The sequence below is a fragment of the Planococcus citri genome, chromosome 3, assembly GCF_950023065.1.
Source record: "Planococcus citri chromosome 3, ihPlaCitr1.1, whole genome shotgun sequence".
Lineage (NCBI taxonomy): Eukaryota > Metazoa > Arthropoda > Insecta > Hemiptera > Pseudococcidae > Planococcus > Planococcus citri.
This window is the reverse complement of record NC_088679.1, coordinates 82,713,365-82,736,672: the sequence shown is the minus strand read 5'-3', so window position 1 is coordinate 82,736,672 and position 23,308 is coordinate 82,713,365. Positions and strand designations below refer to the sequence as shown.

Below are 23,308 nucleotides of genomic sequence, written 5' to 3'. Positions count from 1 at the left end.
AAAAATTTAATCATCTTTTTTGCTAATTTTCACTCATTACAAAATAATCTTTATTTTGTGTTTTTATGCCATTTTAACATGTTTAAAACATGTCTTTTCCATCCTTTTTTTGGTTAAATTTTGTTGAATTTCCATGATTTTCTCCAACTTTTGAAGATTAATCAATTCCATTAACCAAACTCAATGATCTTGTTCACTACAATAAGCGATGAAATTTACATGTAAGAAGATGCAAGTGTTCCGTCCCAACCCATTTCGATTCCATTATCCGAATTATTCTATTAACCGTGACTACATTAAGCGGGGACTACTGTATAAACTGGTCCCTCGATGGATCATTTTGGATACACCAGCTGGAAATTCAATGGACCACATTGAAAACCTAAAGGGGAGTAATTTTTTGCACGACAAGCATTTTGGGGGACTGAATTCTCAAAAATGAATTTCTTTCAGAAAAATAAAAGCTTGTAAGATTACGAATAGGTACAAGAATAAGTAATTGAAAATGAAAATCACCGAAAGTTTGTCAAATATCACTCGAATCAAATTGCATTAAATTTTAGCCATAAATTTGATGGGAAAACAATAGATTTAATTGCGAGTGAAAATTTCAAGAAAACGCTCCGAGAAGTTTGTTGAAACGCGATAAAAACCATTAAAAATGACAAACAGTCGACGAAACAGAATATCATTTTGGGAAATTGCTCAAAAATCCTCGATAAGCGTGAACAAACTGCAGACATAATGAAAAATTGAACGAATATCATCGACCACTTTCTCAAAAAATTCAAAATAGTCCCTCAATTGGTCACTTCGACAAGAAAATACAAACGTATTTTTCAATGAAGCACTTTCACAGCAGAAAATGCAAATTGACCCCCCCCTCCCCTGAACGAACCATTTTGTACGTGCCACTTTGAAACACAAACATGGTCCTGAAATGGGCTTCTTTGATTGAAAAAAAAACCAGAATGGTCCTTCAATGAACCATTTTGCCACATTTTTTCAGGCTCAGCTGCAACTACTGCCACTTTAATGACTTTAAGCTACGTGTATGTAGTACAAATTCACTCGAGTTGTTCATCACCTCAGTGAACCATTCTGCAAGCTACAACTTTGGTGCCACTTTGAAACAAACTGACCACTCGTCGTTGTTTTGTTGTGACACTTCAAATGCATTTTTTTTTTTGTTGCTTAAAGCCGATCTTTATTACCACAATCTCTGAAGGGAGATAGCCAGCAACCAAGTTCCCTTCACCACACGCCCTTGTTTAATTTACGCCACGTAAAAGCATACAACGATCGCTTCCGATGTTGAATATAATGAATGTCGCGTAACGTAAAAATGGTGAAAGTAGAAAATACGGATTTTTTTTTCCAGTAACGTATAAAACAAAGAGATATCGTTACGAATACAACGGCAATGCGGCGCGGCGCGGCGTCGTCATCGTTGTGTCGCAAAAATCCTCCGTTAATGTTTAGCCCGCATGCGATTTCCATTAGCTTTTTTGTGCCGTTCCCGTTCCCGTTCCAAAAAATTAAACTCGTTACTTTTTATTTCATCTTTTGAATTGAAACCCTTCCCTGATTGAAATTACGTATCTACTTTTTTTCTGGTGCTCTTATTCAACCCTCGCGTCGTCGCCGTCAAAGCCAAATCAGATACCTATTAGGCTATTACCTACCCAAGCAGCCACATGAAAAATCTTACTTGACACGTGTTTGATGAAATTCAAATGTTTTGTTTTGCAAAACGAGGGCGAAATGTGGTTTGGTTACGTGTAGGTTCAAGTCGGCTTGGTTATCGTTGTCGTTGTCGATCGTAGGATGCTATAGTTTTCGACGAATGAAGCATCGAAGCGTTGGGAAAAAAATATACCAACACGAGTATTACGTAGGTAGGTAATATAGCCGGTACATCTACTTCTACGCATACATACCTACATAAGTATACGTTTGCCTTTTAAAAAGCTGTAATCGATCTGCGTGAACCACACAAAATGAAAGACCCTTTTGTAAGAAGCAATATAAATCTAACGTAGGTAGGTTGAGATATGAAATGCCTGTGGTGTGAACGCTCAACGAAGAGTCCCTACGTAAAACAAACTTAAAGCGAATGAAATTTCAGAATACCTCACGAAAGTCTGCTCGTGTCCTTGGCAAATAGTTGCCTATTATACCGACTCGTATTTTGAAAACAAAAACAAGAATTTAAATCTCCAACGTAATAGCAATGCGAACGGAAAGACTGAAAAATATGAAAATAGCATTTTTATAGGGTGGCTGTAAGTTGGTAATTTGAAAAAAGACAAAATGAAGCACCGCAAAAAATGAAAATCAAATCAATTTTTTCTCTTTCTTTCTCGCCATACACGAGTTACCTATCTGAGACTTTTTTCACCACATTTTGTCAATAATATATGTATAGGTAGCTTGTATGGTTTTGGGATTGAATTTACTAGATGATAAATTAATCGTATACTCGTACGTACTGCGATGTTTTCAGAAAAAGTTGAACATCATTTTTCAACGGATCGATTTTTAGTTTGAAATATTTGTAACTTATCGAAAAAATGAATGGATAGGAGCAGCAAGAACATTAAAATAGGATCATCGGGTCCCCAAAACAAAAAGAACCGCTTTGAAGAAAGAGAAAATGATTTTAAACCTCTCAATCGGGAACCACTTTCACGTAGCTCTTCTTCCTCATCGAAAATAATTTATGAAAAAAAAAACGCATTGGTAATACTGGAAGGTATCAAATTTTAGGGGCACTAAATCGAGAACAATAATGCGACGGAATTGCAATAATTTCTATTAAATAATACTTACTCCAATAATGAATAGAAAACACTTCATCACGTCTCAATTTCCCACAACGTCCGGAACAAGTTCAACGGATGAACTTCAAAAATTTTTATGCAAGTAGTGGTGAAAAATTAGATAGTGATATTGGAATAAAGAATTGAATTCCGAGTAGTCTATCACTTATTTTGGTAAATGAGGATTGATCAGAACGAGTAGATTTGTGGATTTCCAAAACCAAATTCGAAAATGTACATACTTAGATAGAACCGAAAAATGAAATTAATGATTTTGAACTGACACACTTGGAATTTCATGGTAATGAACACCTAAAATAGTCAATCGAATTACCAATAAGCACCGGGCACTAACTAAAATTATAGGTATGGCATCTCTACTGAAGTTCGTTTTGATTTTTCCTAAGCATAAGCGATTTGGAACTCTTGTAAGAGATTAAAAACTCGCTGCAAGCTATGAAATCACCCGATTTTTTTTTTGAATCAAGTCGTTGATGTACAAACTAAATTCAATAGACAGCATTTAAATAAATGAGCCATTGTGATATGTCATTTTGAAAAATTCGACTTCTTGTATTTTTAGGTACATACTGGAATTAATCTACTAGTCAAAAATTAGCTTCTGAACTGGAATTTTTTAGTAACAGCCTATTGCAATAGAAGACTGGCTGAAGGCTCCAGAATGACTGAAAAGTGCTTGTTTACCTACTCGTGCAGGTTGAGTGAGTCAAAAATGGGGAAAATCCTAATTTTACCAAATCGACCGAGAAAACTGTTTCCCCTCCCAGGACCGCGATTATGAATTTTCGTTACAGTTAACGAATTCGTTAACTATTCGTTAACTTAACTGACGTAAACTTTAACATGGCTTAACGAAAAGTTAACGAAAAGTCACAGACAAAAAATACGAGTCAACGAATTCGTTAACATTAACGAATGTTCATAATCGCGGTCCAGAATCCATTAAAAACGGTTTCACATCGTTTAACGTACTTAGTTCTGGAGCCTCCAGCAGATTGTTGAAAGCTGAAATGTGTACAAAATTTTATCCAATAAAGTCCAAGTTTTAATATTTTACTTCGTGATGCCCTAATTTCAACACTCTGATCGAGTCTACTGCCATATTGTAAAAATTTCGATTTTCCCACAAATGTCGAAAAATTTGTCGAATGCATGGTATGTAGATGTACTATGTAATCAGTCAAGTCACAAGTGGGGTCACTCAAATTAGCATTTATACGAGCTAATGTTAATTTTCACAGTTTTCAAGACACATTTTGAAAATCTGAAATCTCCAAAATACGGCAGAAGACCCAGAACGTCTTGAAATCACCTTCAATTGATTCGGTAGGTTAAAATTGGGGTTTAAAGTACAATAAATGTTAGCTATTTAAATTTTGTTGGGTAAAATTTTGAAAATTTCAACTTACAAAATTTTGATGGAAGTTTCAGAACTGTCCAAAACGGTTTGAAACCATTTCTAATCGATTAAAAGGACAGTAAAAAATAGAATATGTACATACTTATCAAATTTGAACCATCTAGGTCAATTTGACAAAATTTCGATTGTTCCCCATTTTTAGCCAAATCCAAATTTGATTTTCAAAAATTCTTTAACAATTAGGAAATGCACTTCGGCACCGGCAATTTTGGCTAATTACGTACCAGTACCTATTCGTATTCTTGCAAGTTCTTTAGATTCAGCTTTGTTCGGTTCAAAAAATTTTCTGCTAATAGGGAATCTTCCCTTGATATTTGTTAGAGAAAATTGAAAATTAACCGCTGGATGTTCTGGAACGACCTAAAACTGGTTATTTTTGAGACGAGCATCAGTCCAGGCAAGACAGACAACATTTCAACGAATACGTCGCTTTTAGTGGGTCGTTTTAAAACATCGAATATTCCAAGGATTGTTTACTAAATCAAAAAAAATAAATAAATAAAAATGAAAATAAAAATGGACAACCTTTTTTTGAAATTACGTATACGTACGTTTCAAATTCAACTTCGATGGGTGATTTTTATAAAACTTTTCGCGCTGATCACTGAAAAAAGTATAATGAAAAAATTCCACCACATCGAGATTATCAGAGTTAATGGCATGGCATTGTTATTATTGAAAAAAGTTGACCTTACTAACAAACTTCGGACTCGCACGAAAAGTTTTGAACTCGACAAAGCTAGATCGAAAGAGCATGCAAAAATTAGTCGCCAGCCAAAATTTCAAGTTCTAAAGTTTATTTTCCGATTATTGGTGAATTTTTGAAAATCAAATTTGGGCCGAAAATGAGAAAAAAATCCTTTGGACGCAGGAAGCTGAAATTTAGGGTATACCCCATTTTTGACCAGTCAAATTACAGTTTCAACCCGTTTTGGGTAGTTCTGGAGCCTCCAGCAGATTTTTGAAACTTGAAATTTTCACAAAATCTCATCAAAATGGAGTTGAAAAGCCGAAATTTACTCTGAGAATTAATTTCAATACACTACGAAGTCGACTGCAGGTGGTTTCAAGTCGTTTTGAAGCTTCCAGCAATTTTTCGGACCTTCCTGGCTAATAAGGTTACCATACCCGTAATTTTTTTTTTCAAAATCTGCGTACATTCCAGTGCGAAACATATTAGGTTTGTTTTTTTTACACGGATTCTCGGAAATATGGTTTTTGAACGTTTTTTGAATCTCTTTTTTAAACACCTTTTAGATCCCCACCACAAACTTTCAAAACATCCAAAATCCATTTTCAAAAGCTACTATCCTAGCAGATTCTCGTGGATTTTAAATCTGCCAAAATCCAGATTTTCGAAAATCTGCCAAAATCCGTGTAAAAAAAACAAACCGATTTTGTCCATCGATTTCATACTTCTTCGAAAATTTGAAAAATTACCCTTTCGCCTCAGCTTGAGGCAGAAAGATGAAATTCTGGTTAGACCCTATTTTAGACTTTTGACGTTAATTCCGAAACGGATTGCAGACAGTTTTAATCCGTTTTCGAGCCTCCAGCAGTTTTTTAAAAAACTTCTTTCCGCTTTCAAACTCCATTTTTGATGAAACTTAGTAGAAATTTCAATTTTCAAAAATCTACTAGAGGATCCAGAAATTTCCACAAGACAGCTGAAGACTCCAAAACGACTTGAAATCTGCCTGCAGTCGATTTCATATGCGTATTGAAATTAGTTTACAGAATAAAATTTTCAGCTTTCCAACTGCATTTGATGAAAATGTTTGGAAATTTCTAGTTTTAAAAATCTGGTGGAGGTTCTAGAATTGCTCAAAACGGGTTGAAATCGTTTCCATGCGTTTTTTGGCAGGTCGAAAATAGGGTATACCTCAAATCTCAGCTTTCTGGGTCAAACTGGCACAATTTTAATTTTTTTCCTGAATTTTGGCCCAAAGTTTAATTTTCAAAAGTTCACCAAAAATCAAAAAATACACTTCTGCTTTTAAAATTTTGTCTGGTGATAAATTTTTGCACGGTCTTTCGATCTAGCTTGGAAATTTGCGGTTTTGGCTGACTTGTCAATCAAAATGGCTGCCATTTTGTTAGTAAGGTCAACTTTTTTTTTGGTTGGCAAGTTTGCTGTAAAATGTTCCTTAGGATGTCCCACTTAAGAAAAAAAGAAGTTGCCCCGCAGGATCGGCGAGGAAGGGGGGGAGGTGGTGCAATTATTACAATTGGGATAATACTCGTATATGTTGAACTATTAATACAATATAAAGTACACCGAGAAAACTGCATTTTCAATTCCGCATCCTACATGGGATCTCTTAGATACTCTCAAAAACTATAATATTCCTGTACTTACTGGGCATTGCCAGCATGTATTAAATTCTTTCAAGTATCTACGTATATTGTATACACCCATGTACATATATCGCACCTACAAAAAAGTTGGGTAAACTTTGTCTGATATGGCGGAACTTGACCACAGACCACAGCCTACTAATTGAAAAACTCACTAACTGCCTAACTGGCCATCTACGAAGTACGAGTAACACTAACAAAAGGAAATAGATTTCACAAATCTCCACCTAGGTATAATGTGTATTTGCTGCCTACATCGGCCGCATTCGAATGTAATTTTATGCAAATGATATATACGTAAATGTACTCGCAGTCGCAGTCGCAGTTATTTGCCTATCGTCTGACGCCTACCGCACATGCACAGAAGCTGTTAACCCAGTAATTGCATTACTCGAGCTATTAGGTGTAATAGGTATTACTTTTTAGCCTGTGTGAGAAGTTGAGAACCTATTCTGAAGTCTGAAATATCAAATATGTACATACTACGCTAATCATAATACGAGTATAGGTAAGTGTGTATGTGTACTCGTAGGCAAATCAACAGAATACTCAAATACCCGGCTCTGTTTCGCCTTATTATCAATTTTGAATACGAATGAAAAAAAAGTGAAAGTATATTTTAACTTTCCGTCCATGAATAATAGGTCTATGCAGAGTGAGAGATTCGGTATCGTATCGGTACATTACAGATACGAAGTAGGTCATTTGATGAACTGAAGCTGGCTGGGCTGGGGAATGGGGATGGCTGGCGCTCCACTCGATACGAGTAAATCCAAGTTTTTTATATACGTAATCATGGGTCCCTTCGAATGAAAAATTTCAATTTATTATCCACGGATTAGCCGAATGTAAGATTAGGCAATAGAACTCGAGTGCTGTTAAACTGACTGATACCTATCGACTTGGTTACGCCAAGTGAACTGGATAAACAGCGCACAGTATTGTGAAGTGTGCAAGGTAATGGTCATTTTTCTGACATGTCTTTCGACTATTTTTGTACTGATCCTGATCGAGTCATTTGATAGTTTTGCGGTTAATTTCATCGTGTAGAAAAACATTCGTTTCATGGCTTCGTCCATCAGTAAATACGCGTATATAAGAGTACAGAATCTACATCGAACTTGTACCGTTTTAGTTCCGTTATGTAAACCTACTAAATAGAGGCAGTGCAATGGCAGTGTTACCGTACTCTTTAGTGCAGGCCTAAAGCATGCAAGTTGAGCTTTCACTCGTAGACAACTTTTGCAAAGGATAAAAGACCAATTGGATGGATGAAATGCCTTTGTACGGAATTAGGGATGGTGAATGGAGTTGAAGTAGTCTCAGCACGGATTGCCAGTTTTCCCATTCTATCGACATTTTGTGCTATGACGTATCTTTAGAGATACAGATCTAGACTACAGGTCGACCCTTCGTCCTCAAATACGTATCTAATAATATGTATATTAGCGATGATTTACCTTTCTCTATACAGCAAGCAAATCCTATCTCTGGATACTTTGAGTTTCTTCGAAATGATTCGTTTCAAGTTCTCGATAGTATCGTTTTTGCCCATATCCAAATTGAACTGGCCACCGGTGGTTGGATTAACAGTGATTGTAATCGTAGGCGAGTAACCACACCCATTTTGAAACAACGATTGCCGATGATCATCGCATCGCTCGCGATTAATTGAATTATCCATCATTGACCGATTTCCAATCTGCACGAATCGATAACTTATTTACACTTACGCAAAACCTCGAATAACCTGCGCGTTGTTTACGTTTTTTTGAAAAACACCAAACTTCTCGAAACTAATACAGAAGAACGATCACCTTTTACGAAACACAATCGGCGACAATAACTCGGATATATTTGTAATATCAATTTCAGCAATCAATACAGGAGTTTATCGTTGATCGATGAGCTACATATTAATAACGCGCATTGTATCGATAATTCTTACGATTGTGGACTAAAGACTGGTAAATCTGCTTCGCAACGAACTGTTTAAGATGAAGTTAACGTTTCGGATTAATTGAAAAAAGAAATTTATATTTTTTTTACACGGATATTAGAAACACTTTCAACTGTATTGGAAACGTCACTGAGATGATTTTAATACTTGATAATTTACAACGAAACACAATTAACAGATTGAACTTTAACTACTTTAAACACTATAAAAACGATGATACAAAGTTTAGGTAAAAATTTATAAAACTTTACAGCTAAAATTAATGAGAAATACGAGGAAAAAGTAAAAATTTCACACAAATAGGTCACACAGAGAAGATCTACTCGTTAGTTGCGTATGCATATTCACCAGCGACTACTTACTTTTCGGATTCGGAGTGAGTTTCGTTTCATGACTTTCTTTCTTCGGCAGTGGAGAGGGAATTTTGAATTTATAATAGTGGTAGAATTTATCCAACGATGTAATAACAGTCTCAAATTGTGGATGGAGGAGATAGAAATATTGTGGAAACAGAATGCTTTTTCGTTATTTTTCGTTTCTTGTATCTTCATCTTGTACAAATTGTAACGTTGTAACGTTATCCGATTCATTCTACTTTAGTCTTCTACTGACAAGTGACAATGAGTCTATTGGTCTATCATGAGCGCTCAAAACCTCTAATTTTTTACGTTTTCTGTAAATTCTGCAGCGTTCTGTAGATAACCATAAATCAGAGTTTTCGTCTTTTTGAGCTACAAAGATGATAAACAATAAAAATATCTTGAAGTTCGGCATTTAATTTATGCATTCTATTACTGCAAAAAAGAGTCCATCAGGTACAGGTACCGGGTGACTTAAAAGTTCTGCAACCGAAAAATTGGTTCCTTGAAAAAATATCAACAGCCAAAAAGAAATGAAATGGCAGTCGTTGCATAGCAGAGACTCCAAGTGATTCACAGCTAATAAACTTGTTCCCTTGTAATGATTCTTCCACCACATTTTTAGTATTAAGTAAAAATTTTCGATTTTTCACGAAAAAATGTTTAAAGTTTTTTTTCCTGAAAAATTAAATAACGATCGGCGAATGGCGGGGGGTGCATCATCTGGTGAAGACCATCGTGTAGCGTTGCATAAGCCACCTTAAAATAATCCGACGTAGGCAACCTTTCGTACACCTATGATAATTGTCTGCTTGGTAATATAATTCAAGTATGCCTGGTCTGCCCCTGCAAAATGTGCGCTATGCAATTCGAATGGGGGGTGAAACTTTAATTACTTGGGGGAGTACCCTCCTACTATTAATAACAACGCAATTGAAAAAGCCTGCTCATAAACGTATTTTTTATTTAAAAAAAAATTTTGGGTTGCGTAACTTTTGGGTCACCCAGTACCTACTACCTACATTACATTTTTGAAAATGATTTGATTATGAGGAAAGAATTCAACTGATAATTCATTTTTTTTTTAAAATAGACAATATTTTTTGAAATTTTGCAGAACTCTGATTTAATAACTAGTAACAAAACTTTTAGTTTTTTCCTTATTGTGCAAAACTGCAATTTCAAAATCTCCGAAATTTGAAACTAAAAATTCACAAAACGTTTTCAAAAACACTAGAACATTTCAAATACAGCTTTATTAACCTAATTAGGTATGTTCATAAGTACATGAAAAAAAAAAGAAAAGAAAAAAAACAAAAAAAAAATACATAGGTATTATAAACGTTAAAAACAAAAATACATAACCATACTCCAAACAAGAAAAATATCAGAATAACATCACACTTGCAGAACCAATGAAAACATTTGAATCGTATCTAGTGACGATACAATAACACTAACGAAGGAGTATATATGTACTTAGAAAACTAAGAACTTCTGTTCATGAAATGGAAAAACTTCGTAAGTAAACCATTAAATAGGGCGATCTACACACCTAAGCAAGAATCAAACATTCAAACTACACAAAAGAATATTATAACGAAAAAAAAAAAAAAAAAAATAGAAAATAAACCGAGTATACAATGAGATATTTAACGATATAAACTTGGGCATAGGTACGTAAAATACTCGTATAAAAATAACGTCCACAAAATCAACCCTCCGTAAAAGATTGTTGTTTTGTCAAGATGGGCATAAATAATGGTAACTAACGCGTCTTTGCTAACCACAGAATTTATCACATTCCGAACCCTGTATGGATAGTAAAAACGCCTACGATCCAAACTCTTGAGTATCGGGTTCAATTTTTTTGAACTCGTAACTTCCTCGGCCGTCCATTTGTAGGTAATACTGCGCATTAAAAAAAAAGCCAATATTATAGTCGATTGCAATTTGCGAATGAAAATTGTTGGCGAACGTGAAATGATGTTTACCTCGTGATGTTTCCACAGAGATTTCCTATGACTGACCGTAAACAAGGTGATGTTACTATTTTTACAGTATTGATACATGGTATCTTCGACATCTACACTGACAGCGCTGGTGCATTCGTCCAATATGGCAAATTGAGGTTTATGGTAGAATAATCTAGCCATCTGCGAATCAAATTAAGCCTCATTAGTGAAAAGATAAGATGATGGAAGCATCTGCGGCGCGGTGACGTTACGTAGGCGAATGCTTACAGCGATTCGTTGTTTTTCGCCTCCAGAAAGCACATCTATCCAATCAGCGACCGTATCCCAACCGTCATCTCGATTCAGGATGTAAGATAATTGAACTATATCCAAGAAGTTCTTAAGGTCATTGTCTGTTTTACCTCTCTTCAACATTTCTTCTTTCGTGTGCGGATAAATAACCTGCGAGTGAAATTTCGATTCAAAATTAGATCGCGAGAAGTGTGAAAACAAATAAAGGGCAACCGTTGAATGTTGATTTACATACTTGATCTCTCAATGTTCCTAATGTCATGTACGGACGTTGAGGGATATAAAATAATTTTCCACGAGGTGGTTTACGCAGCATTCCTCCGAATAACGGCCATAACTACGAAGCAAACGAAAAATTAGATTTGCTTCGTCTTTTGCGCACACTGTTCAAATACAGTACAAAGATTTGAATTACTTCGCCCAGAATCCTGAACAGTGACGATTTTCCGCAACCGTTTGGCCCACAGACCAACACATTGGTACCGGATTTCACTTCAAATGTAAGACTTTCGATGAGAACGTCTCCATTAGGAGTGACCAATGGGACATTATCGAAACGGATGATATTATCTTGGAATTTAATAATGCCCGAGCCAGGTATCAGTGTTTTGGTAGGCAAACCTTCATCGTGAGAGGAAAAAAATAGGTAGTCATAGTCAATTTAGGCAATTCTACAGATTAGAAGATACATATAGACAGGTTTCGAGTTTTACGTACATATTTCACCATTCGCGATACCATTTTCGGGATTATTCTGTACCATGTTCCTAACGTAATGGCCTTTATTCAGATCATCCAGTACGACCATGATTTCTGTGACTCTGGCAGTAAATCCGGCCAATCTGGTCATCTCTCTACCAGCCAATACCAGTCTTCCAATAGCTTCGGCAAGTTTAACAAGCATACGGCCCATCGTATAATAAAACTGCAATAGTAGAATTACAATTATGAATAGGTCGATTTCAGGGTGCTGATTTTATTCACTAAAAATACCCACTCTGAATCGTTCATCTTTACCGAGCCCGGTAAAGCTGTGACGTGAATCCATGAATGGTATGCTTACGGCGAAAAATCCCACTACGGTAGCAATATCTGCAACACACAATCGAATTCCATCGTTGTAATAATTTACCTATTACATACACTATTTGAATGTATTTTCAATTCTGCTGACTGAATTTTCAATTTTTACTTACATTTGGCAACAATGTTGTCTGCTATTCCCATTAGCACACGAAATTCTAAGAATTTACGTAAATGGTCCGTCTGCACAGAAACACAAAATATTGATAAAAACACGTAGGTAATCATTCCTGATATTCGTTGAATTTATCTTATTGTAATGACACGAACCGTAACAAATTAGATGCCAGATAATAGGTAACATCAAAGGGCGTTCGTTAAATGTGTTTCGATAAAAATGTTCCAAATTTTTAATGAAATATATACTGCATACATATGTATATCAAGGGCATTCTGGGAGTCTTTGCTAACCCTTCCAAATTTTTCATGCAATGCATAGGCACGTTTGGTTGGTTCATGTTCATAACGATTACAAAAATTCAACTCATTCTTCCTAGAGTCCACTGGTCTGGCCTTCCTTTCCAAAGAAACCAAAAGTTGTGCATGGAAACCTTGCGAATGTTTTTAATCATTAGGATAACTTCGATTTCTTCAATTTTTAAAAAATTTTGGGCATTACTTGTGGCGTTGGAGGGACAGAATCAAAAAAATACACCGATATTCAAATTCAACGCTCCCAACAACCTAACAAACCATTCGTCACACAAATTTTTCAATTTTCAGAAAATTTGAGGAGCCACGAGGGTTTTGGAGGGGGGCAAATCAAAAATAAGTTTATATTCGTATTCAGCGACCTCGAGAATATATTATACAAAACGATGTGTTACACGATATTTGACATTTTTTTTTTTTTTACATTTTGACCAACAATTTGAGGCTCCGTAACCCCTATCCCACCCCGCCATAGTTTTACGGATCCCGCACAAAAAGTTCGTAGTTGTGAACATCATAAAAATGCATGCTTTTTGGGTTTTTAAAAAATTTCTTATACAGCTTCAAAATTTGATGAGGTTTGAAAATCGAGCTTTCAAAAAAAATCAACTTTGAACTTTTTTTCTCAATTACCTTTAGACGCAACAAGCAGGTAAGAAATTTAAACTTCAGAAAAAACCATCGCACGTTCCCAAAGAAAGGTTGAGGGGCCAATGATGGCTGAAAATCAGCCAGAACCAAGCCGATTTATGACCAAGACTGACCCAGAAAATATTATCATCTTTTACAGAAATTTCGATCTAACCTCTTTCTCGCTGACGATTTTACAAAAAGTTTACGTCTCAAATTCTTAATGACATTTAAACTTTCAAGTTTTAGCCAAACAAGGTGTCTTGACAGTTGACAAAATTTCAATCAAAATGCACAAGCAGAACTTGAGTAAAAGTTTTGGTATGATATTTTTCAACCACTAGGTGGAAGAAGGAGGAGGAAGGTCAACACTTCATATTTTAATTCAGTCTGCGGACATTCCAACATTTTTTCGGAAGGAGGGAAGTAGGGAGGGATGAGTCAGAAACCTACACTATTTTTCAATTACCAATAATTGATAATTGAAAAATGGTGTAATGAATTATTCATTGGAGAAGCATTCCGTAAACTAAACACTTCAAGATTTTTTTGTGGAGAGAGGAGGAGCGAGGCTAAAATTTGCCTACTCTTATCATGTTAAATTTCATTACTTTTCATGGGCTTTTGAACTTTCAAAAATCGAAAAAAGACATTACGCCCTTCAAATTTTGCACAATAGAGCATTTTTGAATGTCTTTTTCCTACATTTTTTCCCCATTTTGATCCAAAAATTGATGATTTTATCAATTTTATTACATACCTACATTGCTTTTCAAACGAAATTCTATTTCGAACGATTTTGAAAATTTGACAATTCGCGAACTTTGCAGGCCTCCTTTTTTACGAGGTAAGTTCAAAAAACCCGAGTCCCGTTTTAAAATTCTTTCATTCAGAGTTCAAATCGACCATCAATCCACAATACCTGTATTTTCTTGAATGTGCCACATGCCTTGATTGTATGTAGCTTTAATGAAAATTACACGTCTTTCAAGTTACTAATTTTTAAAAGGTACGACTTTAGTTGGCAAAATTTTATTCAATCATTAAATTGATTCCAACCTCTTGATTGAGCTAAAGTATCCCATCGGATTGTATTAATTAAGAATTGAGGAGCTGAGAATCAAAACTCACATTTGCCACCATAAACGATTTTGAGAAAAACGCGAAAAACTGAGTTAGTAGTGTTGCCAGTTGAAAAAACTTATAATACCAAAATGAATCATTAGATAGCGCTACTAGAACACGATTCCCTGTGTTGACTGATTTTCACCTAGCTCCCTTCTGCTTCAATATCCAGACAAAGAATGGCAAATGTGAGTTTTGACTCCAAGATTTGCAATCAAATTGTTTTTCACTGTTTCAATTACGACGATAGGGAAAAGTTTGATAACAAGCTGAATTTTGGTACACGGGGGTTTTTTGATACTCTGAACACGAATTTGGGGTTTCCAGGTGAATCCGGTGTACGCTTTCCCCTTTTTTGTGGACCTTAAGCCCCCAAATTTGTTTTTTTGCGTTTAAGTCCGAAAATATGCAATTTTATGCAAGATTTATGTTTTTTGGGTCGCAGAATACGAATTTGACAATATTTTTTTTGTAGGGGTGGGGGATGAGGGGGTTAGGGGGGCGAGAAATTCAAAATTTGACTATAATGATGTGTGATATGTCGAAATGTATGTTTTTGAGGGTGTAGATCACGAATTTGACAATATTTTTTTCGTAGGGGTCAATGGTGGGGGCTGAGGGGTGAAAATGGTTAAAAATTCAAAATTTGACTATAATGATGTGTGACATGTCGAAATGTATGTTTTCGTGGTTGTAGATCACGAATTTGACAATATTTTTTTCGTAAGGGTTGATGGTGGGGGATGAAGGGGGTGAAAAATTCAAAATTTGACCATAATGATGTGTGATATGTCGAAATGTATGTTTTTGAGGGTGTAGATCACGAATTTGACAATATTTTTTTTGTAGGGGTGAATTGTGGGGGATGAAGGGGGTGAAAACGGTGAAAAATTCAAAATTTGACCATAATGATGTGTGATATGTCAAAATGTATGTTTTTGAAGGTGTAGAAAAGGTGAAGGGTGGGGGATGGAGAATTTTCTATTGGAGAGCCGTCAAAGTCCCTGGAAGAAAAAATTTGTAACATTTAAACAAAATTCACCATAATTTTTCACTATAATTGACTGTTGTCGTCGCCGGGGCATTCGGGGGCAAAAATGGCAAATGACATCTTGAAATACACTATCTGAAGTACTAGCCCCTGGGATTTCCCGTGCATCTACGTGCAAAAATTTGTTCTATTCCTATTTATGTAGCAGAATAGGCAAAACACGGAGTTTTAACGTAAATTAAACCTCTATAATGACTTTATAACAACTAAAATCGAGTAAATTGATGAAAATTACTCACTTTCAGTTGAATTATTCATACTTGGTACATTTCGACATATTACACATCATTATAGTCAAATTTTGAATTGTTCACCGTTTTCACCCCCTTCATCCCCCACAATTCACCCCTACGAAAAAAATATTGTCAAATTCGTGATCTACACCCTCAAAAACATACATTTCGACATATCACACATCATTATGGTCAAATTTTGAATTTTTCACCCCCTTCATCCCCCACCATCAACCCTTACGAAAAAAATATTGTCAAATTCGTGATCTACAACCACGAAAACATACATTTCGACATGTCACACATCATTATAGTCAAATTTTGAATTTTTAACCATTTTCACCCCTCAGCCCCCACCATTGACCCCTACGAAAAAAATATTGTCAAATTCGTGATCTACACCCTCAAAAACATACATTTCGACATATCACACATCATTATAGTCAAATTTTGAATTTCTCGCCCCCCTAACCCCCTCATCCCCCACCCCTACAAAAAAAATATTGTCAAATTCGTATTCTGCGACCCAAAAAACATAAATCTTGCATAAAATTGCATATTTTCGGACTTAAACGCAAAAAAACAAATTTGGGGGCTTAAGGTCCACAAAAAAGGGGGAAGCGTACACCGGATTCACCTGGACACCCCAAATTCGTGTTCAGCGTATCAAAAAACCCCCGTGTACCAAAATTCAGCTTGTTATCAAACTTTTCCCTATGGAATTTTGCAAACAAAACTAAGTTTTCATCAAAACTCACATTTGCCAATGGCAAATGTGAGTTTTGATTCTAACCCTTGGTTTTGAAGGTGAATTTCACACCAAAATGACTTTGATCCAAAAAAACCGAATATGTCACATTATAGAGTGTAAAACGGTATATCCAAATCCGCCATAAAACGGTATTTTTTTTTTTTGGCAAATGTGAGTTTTGATTCTCAGCTCCTCAATTTTTCCAACGCAGATTACCAAAATTGAAGTTCTTCCTTCCTTTTTTAAGCTTTACAAGTTACGCTGATAAAATGTTTCCATACAATGATTTTTACGGAATTAACACAAGACCGGTTGCGAACCATTAAACCGGTTTCAAAAGCGTTTTAACGTTTTAATCGTTCAAATCACTTCAGACTCTAGACTGTATAATTACTTTATCGAAATACAAATATTGATTGGTTCAATCAATCAAGTTGGTAAGTAATTTCAAGTGAAATGCCAACAAGATTTCAAAAGAAGACGAAACAGAAAAAAAACCTCGCAATAAAAATGAAAAGAAAAAAAAATCACTTATACGATGTTTTTTTTTTGAGTTGTGAATAAAGGAAATTTTTGAGCAAAAGCTATCAAAAATTCAAAATTCCTTTGAAGGGGGGGGGGGGAAGGATTCAAAAGTACAGAGGAGTTCTGCCTTGAAAAATATGGAAGTGATTTAGATTTCCACGAAGAACAATGTTTCTTTCATCAAAAAATTCAAAAAAAAGTTTGCGAATAAAATGGACTCAATTTTCAACAGTCTGCAACCGTCGTATCAATTGAAGTACCTATAATGAGCATTTCAATATTATACTGACCAGTTTTTCAAACGAAGCGAGGAGCGTTAATTTCTCTCTATAATTGCCATTGTAAAAGGCGACTTCTTCGGCATTGGTTATAAGTCTGGAATTAATGTAGCGGAATTCGCCTTCTAATTTTTGTTCAGTCACTGTCATTCTACCCACCGGTCTTCGTAAATATGTTAAAAACATACCAGACACTACTAGGTATCCTAGTAAAAGAGAAGGAGTCTGAAACACGTCAAAATGAAAGAAAATTAGTAAGCGAAATACCTACCCACTTACAAGTTACAACGAACACGAAATTAAAATTATTAAAAGCAAATAAACACACTTATTCGCAGGATGATGATTTTGTAATCTGTGAAGGTCGGTAATGGTGCACTTTGTCACCTTTATGTTACATTATAACATAAGGTACCTGAGAAGATTACTCGAAATAGGTATTCATTACCTGAAAACCTAACGTAGCTGTCAATCTGTACACGTAAATGAATATATCCAAAACTGGTTTACTAATGTTCGAGTATAAGTCTGTGAACATGTCGCAAAATTTATCTACATCGGTGGTCAACAGTTGATCAGCGTTTGCTATACGATTATCGAGATTTGACATTTTGTAAAACGTAAAACCCCTGAAAAAAATTGCCAATGTAGTCGAATATGAAAAAAATTTACGTCGAGACTCGAAATACTCGTAATAAGTACAATGAGTCGTAACGTAAATAAAAATGGATTAACGAAATTATCGATTTCAATTTACTTCAAGTATTGATCGTATAAATGCTGCGTTAATCTCGTTCGCAATCTTAATTTCAATTCACCCAAACTCCACTGTGAAACAGAAGAAATAGCTTTAGATTAATGTAAGGTCGTAGATTACCTTGAATGAATACTCGTACTTTTCCTTTTTGTACACATATACAACATGTGAATAGTACGTTTGTATGTATTTTGTTTCCAAATGTAATAATTCTGCTATGTAATTTAGAGTCTAGCAGATGGTAATTACCAACTGTGATGTGAAATTATTACATGTGTAGAACAACATAAGATACACGTACGACATGGACACGCCGTAAGTATGTATCCATGTAAAAGAGCATCGAACTTACTTTCAGAATGTTATTCACAACTGCAATCTGAAACAATTTATTTAAATAGTTTTATTTTATTTGGCAACAAATATATGTAGGTAGGTACTATACAGGTAGGTACTTATATTTTTGATAGGCATCGAGCCCATCCGATTTAATTAATTTAGTACGATGAAACCCAACTTTCAACTTACACAAGGCATTCCAGAAAAGAAATATAACAGTCTTTTAATGAACAATTGCTTGTCCATATTGACAATGGCCCTGAAACAGAGGAGAAAATAATCATCGTTATCTGGTTAGACATTCAACAAGGGGGAAAAGAAGAAAAATCAAAAATCGACACGAACGTTTCAACCATAGTGCCATTTTGAATCATCCATATATCACACAACGATCGGGCCACCAAAGATCCGGCGATCAAGAGTAAATATCCGAATTCCGGGCTGAATACGCCGGGAATGGAAATTTTTAAAATCACGCATAATTGTCGAACGAATTCCTTATTCACGTGAGCTTTCTGACTCTTGTTTGAAGGTTTCTATAAAACAATAAAACTTAAGTATATAGTAATGCTCGTTTAAAAATTATTTAAACCGGTTTCATTGAGAACTCGTTTTATTCGAACGTTATTACTTTACACGCTCGAAAAATCGATCCCAATTTTAAGCACTAACTTTAAGTAATACGTAAATAAATAACGATGGTACATTGTAATGTAGAATATTTGACCAATTGTAAAAATTTAATCAATTTTTGCGATTTTTCTTCTCGGCGCATTGATCTTACGGAAATATGCATTCAACTTTGTGACAATGTTTACGATCGAGGATCGATTTATTTATTTTTTGCATTGTCGGAGTATCTAGTGAGGTTCATACTAACAAGTATTACAATAATTGTGAGATTATGCCTACCTCTCCTATCATGTATTGGATTTCATTCTTGGCCAATTTTTTTCTGAAATCAAGCAAACAAAAATGATTAGATATTCTAGCAATTGGACTATAGCAATGTACAGTCGATGGTTATTTCCTTCAGACAGAACAACTAAAACGGTAAAATTTTGATGAATATTCATGATAGCTTTTGAAACTGTATCAAATCCGTTGAACGTATTCAAATTTATTCGTCGATGACAATTCATGCACGAATAAATTCTCAACGACGATGAGAATAATAATTAAAGACGTTCGAACTGCCCATGTTACAGGTAATTGTATTCAAATCGTCGATCAAATTGCAGAATTATTTTAAAAATCGATAGAATTGTAGCAGTCAAGTGTGGTGAAAATCGGATACAGAGACTTGGACACCTGGACTACTCTGTACTGTTACACAATAGAATGATGCTAAAGACTTCCTGAATTCGAACAAGAATAAAGAGAATTTATCACACAATGAATAGCTCCGTACATGTGTATCGTATGCGCAACAAAAGAATTGTTATACTCATCCAGCACATCATATATTTTGTTGAATGGTAAAATTTGTATTCTGATATGTACAAAGATACGGACCTATGGAATTGGCAAGGCGTTAAATGATCAATTAAAATATAATTTGAAATTCTTTACCTTTTCTTAGCATCGTTTTTGAATTTATTCAACAATTTCAACGCCAAGATCAACGTGGTGAAAGAAGCGGCTCCGGCTAGTGATTTGTTAATTATGTTTTTGCTTAACACTGCCATTTTTTGGTGATTATTTCGCGACCGAGTACTTCGAGTACAAAATAATTAAAAAGTGAGCATTATAGGAAAAAAAACTTCCGATTACCGAACTTGACTCGTACTGATAAAAAATTTGAGTATTAGATGAAGCAATTTTCCAATACGACGGAACGTACAATTCGCGAGTATTACATCGAATAATATGGAATTAGAGTTTACTTATTACATTCGCAGCAATTATTTACAAATTAATCAAAGTTTAAAGTATAAAAATTTCCATAGTGCGAGTGATCGGATTGACCAAGAAAACTAAACAAGTTGAGGAATCAAAACTGAGAAAAAAACAGACAAGAACGAAAACAGTGTTGACTTTATTTACAACCTTTCAAATTGTTCCCCTTTTTTCGAAGAAAAAATTATGATCCAATGATCTCTTTCGTTTGTATGGATGAATTTTTTTAGCAATGAGCGAATTAAATGATTCACAAACGAACGAAATTAAAGAATGAAGAACCGTTTCGTATTCGTTATCGTTATCAACATCGATTCACGATTCGACAAACGACATCAAATTTATTTAAAAATCACGATTACGACTGTACATAAAATAAAAACTAGAAGAATTGTATGATCTTTTCTTTGTGTGTCTTTCAAGGATGGACAAAATTACTCATACTTAAGGGTTATAAATACACTTTATAAGTAATTTGAAGAACATGATGTCTTCCGAGACGTAAACTAATGACGCTGGCCTCTTGTTTTTTTAACAACAACCCAACCATCTGGATCTGGTTGATTCGAAGGAACATTAGAACTACTCCCTGCATCTTCAACCACATCCTAGTAATGAAACAAAGAGATCATCAATTAGAAAATCTTGATTCAAAAATACAACACGTATGATAAAGAACTCGGCAAATCAATGAAAATTAACCATTTCCTCGGTGACTTCTGGATTTACTTCGCTTTTCACGTGATTTTTAAGGACGTCTTTCTTTAAACTAGCAATATAGCTATTAACTCCGTCTTTATCGCCTGATAACCATTGTCTAGATAAATCCCATAATAACTGTCCAACTTCGTCGGCTGATCCATCTTCTAAAAGGGTATCAAAATTATCATCCATCAGATCTTCTAGTTCTGACGCTATATCTACTCCATCGGTAACATCTACGAAACAATATTATTATCAATAAGTATCGATAGAGAATTTAATCATTGACATGACAAAGAGCATGTAACACTAACTTTTGGAAAAACACAACGTTGCGATACTGTTAGCCATGTCGGAAACCTTCTTGTGAGTTTCTTGAGGAGAACCTCCCATGCCATGATCAACTGCCAGCTGAATAAGATGATTAATCATTATGGAATTCATATTGTATGAACTATGAAGTAACAGATACACAGACCGGATTACTCACTTGTAAAGCAGACCAGTTACCGAACACGGAAATCACACAATCGCAGAATTCATTACTTGCCATGATGATGTACGAGTGATAACAGTAAATCGGTATAAATATCCACGAACCATAAACACCGCTTAGCTTGAGACCAATAGTTTCGAAAGCTGGATTTCAACTTTATGTAATAAATAAGCAGATTAAATATTTGAGAAGATTATTTAGATTTTTTTGAAAATTTCTCATCGTACAAGACCACTGAACGGTTCAAAAATTTAGCTTTTGAAGTTTTGAACCACACAAACCACACGAAGTTTGACGGTGGTGATAAGGTGATAAGAAATACAAACTGAACGAGATTGCACAGATTCTCATTTCTCGATTTTATTGGTTTCCGATTCGGTTCCTGAAGTTGTTGGTAACACTGATTCGCAAAATGCAAAATTTAAAATTTTTTCATTATTTTTTGAATTTTTTGAATTTTTGATTTTTGTTTATTTTTTTGGAATCATTTTTATTTTTTTTAGAGTTTTAATTATTGTTTTAATTTTAAAATTAAAAGTGTTTGATTTGAATTGAACTTTCGTGAGTTTCGTGCAATGATTGAATTTGAATCAGATCAGACTCATGATTTTTTTATAACCAATCATTCAATCAATGAATTGTTCTGTATATATTAAAAGATCTTCCAATCGCCCAGCGGGCCAGCCTCTCCCAATGAATCTTTTTTCGTGATTTTTTTTATCGATTCCTTTTATGTCAAAGAATATTTTGGAACAAAAATTTTCAAATTCAATTCAAGGTCCAAAAAATCAAAAAAAAGTTATAAAAATAGTGTTCCAATCCAACTGAACGAGGTAGAGGGATTTTTCGCTCCGCAGAAATCGTTTGGAGTTTTTTTTAGGGACTTTGAATTTTGGAATTTTCAGGAGAAATATTTTCATTTGTTTGCGGGGTACAAGGCGAGCAGCCCAGGGAGCGGAGCTCTCTAGTTAATTATATTTCGCAGAACGAGGCTTCCGGTGAGTACATCACTTAATCAAGCTTTGGTGGGTTACCTACTGCCTACATAAGAGATTAGGAATGGAATAATAAATATTAAATTTCCAAAAATTTATGCACATTTCAATTATTCCGGAAACTTGCGGAAGCTTTTCAGAAAGTTACTGGAAGTGGAATGGAAATAAATTTACATTTTTTCAAAATATGAGCCATGAGGTTTTTGATGGTCTATGGAATTTTCCGAAATCAAAAAAACAAACTCTGTGCTGAAAATTTTGCACAGTGGAGTATTTTTGAATGTACATAGGCTATTGTATTGATTTTTTTTTCTGCCGTGTTCCAAACCTTTTGAGTAAAATCTTCGGGTCTATTCTACTGGATTTCGATCATTTTCAAAATAATGCCCACACAAACAGCTTCCAAACTTCTTACGTAAGGTTCTTCCTAAGTGAACATTTTTTTGAAATTCATTCGTTCATTTTTCCATCAATCCCGAGGGAGTTATTTTTAGAACAAACGCTTTCGAGTGTTTTTAATTTATCAAGTTTAATTTTTAGTATTTTTTCAGTTTATATCAACTCGATGTTGGTCGACGCCTTTTGTTTCGCCTTTTTATAGCTTAAGGATACTTTACCAACTCGGTATTCTTTGTTTATTTTTCTTAAAAATGTGATATTTATAATTCTCTTTGTCCAAATTTTTCCTTCGCAAGACTCTCTCGTCTGTTTTGATTCGAGTACGAAACGTCTATCACCGGCAGCAACAGTCCCGCCCTTTTTTTTGGCGAGCTTAAGCATTTGTTAAAATGGTGTAATACGTTTT

General features: G+C 34.9%; 3 protein-coding genes across 4 annotated transcripts in view; all 3 read right to left on the bottom strand.

Annotated features, from left to right (window-relative positions):
- Positions 1–8,957, bottom strand: part of stx (stuxnet) — a 32,327-nt gene extending 23,370 nt beyond the window's left edge. For both annotated transcript variants that reach the window (XM_065356139.1, XM_065356140.1), the window contains exon 1: positions 8,082–8,957. In XM_065356139.1, the coding sequence (XP_065212211.1) occupies positions 8,082–8,308 (227 nt within the window). In that variant the 5' untranslated portion in view covers positions 8,309–8,957. The remainder of the gene's footprint in view (positions 1–8,081) is intronic.
- Positions 8,958–10,177: 1,220 nt separating this feature from the next.
- Positions 10,178–20,565, bottom strand: Pmp70 (ATP binding cassette subfamily D member Pmp70). The gene is made up of 16 exons (XM_065356112.1): positions 19,984–20,565; positions 19,324–19,366; positions 18,757–18,947; positions 18,601–18,670; positions 18,425–18,451; positions 18,073–18,143; positions 17,764–17,944; positions 17,328–17,540; positions 12,404–12,473; positions 12,205–12,299; positions 11,925–12,132; positions 11,623–11,828; positions 11,443–11,544; positions 11,184–11,357; positions 10,935–11,096; positions 10,178–10,851 (listed from the first exon to the last, which is right to left on the bottom strand). Exons 1-16 carry the CDS (start codon positions 20,097–20,099, stop codon positions 10,774–10,776), a joined length of 2,007 nt encoding a protein of 668 aa, XP_065212184.1. The 5' UTR covers positions 20,100–20,565; the 3' UTR covers positions 10,178–10,773.
- Positions 20,566–20,699: 134 nt separating this feature from the next.
- LOC135839871 (pre-rRNA-processing protein TSR2 homolog) lies at positions 20,700–21,805 on the bottom strand. The gene is made up of 4 exons (XM_065356114.1): positions 21,503–21,805; positions 21,327–21,423; positions 21,013–21,248; positions 20,700–20,918 (listed from the first exon to the last, which is right to left on the bottom strand). The coding sequence occupies exons 1-4, from the start codon at positions 21,563–21,565 to the stop codon at positions 20,817–20,819; spliced, it is 498 nt and encodes a 165-aa protein (XP_065212186.1). The 5' UTR covers positions 21,566–21,805; the 3' UTR covers positions 20,700–20,816.
- Between the last annotated feature and the right edge of the window lie 1,503 nt (positions 21,806–23,308).

What these genes read in the sequence shown, in the direction of transcription:
- LOC135839871 (XM_065356114.1), bottom strand. Translation starts at nt 21,565, where the DNA reads ATGGCAAGTAATGAATTCTGCGATTGTGTGATTTCCGTGTTCGGTAAC. An exon ending in GTAACTGGTCTGCTTTACAA is followed by an intron (nt 21,424 to 21,502) that starts GTGAGTAATCCG and finishes CATCTTATTCAG; the next exon opens with CTGGCAGTTGATCATGGCAT. An exon ending in AACGTTGTGTTTTTCCAAAA is followed by an intron (nt 21,249 to 21,326) that starts GTTAGTGTTACA and finishes ATTGTTTCGTAG; the next exon opens with ATGTTACCGATGGAGTAGAT.
- Pmp70 (XM_065356112.1), bottom strand. Translation starts at nt 20,099, where the DNA reads ATGGCAGTGTTAAGCAAAAACATAATTAACAAATCACTAGCCGGAGCC. An exon ending in AATGGCACTATGGTTGAAAC is followed by an intron (nt 18,671 to 18,756) that starts GTTCGTGTCGAT and finishes CCTCTGTTTCAG; the next exon opens with GGCCATTGTCAATATGGACA. An exon ending in CTCTGTGGAAACATCACGAG is followed by an intron (nt 10,852 to 10,934) that starts GTAAACATCATT and finishes TTTAATGCGCAG; the next exon opens with TATTACCTACAAATGGACGG.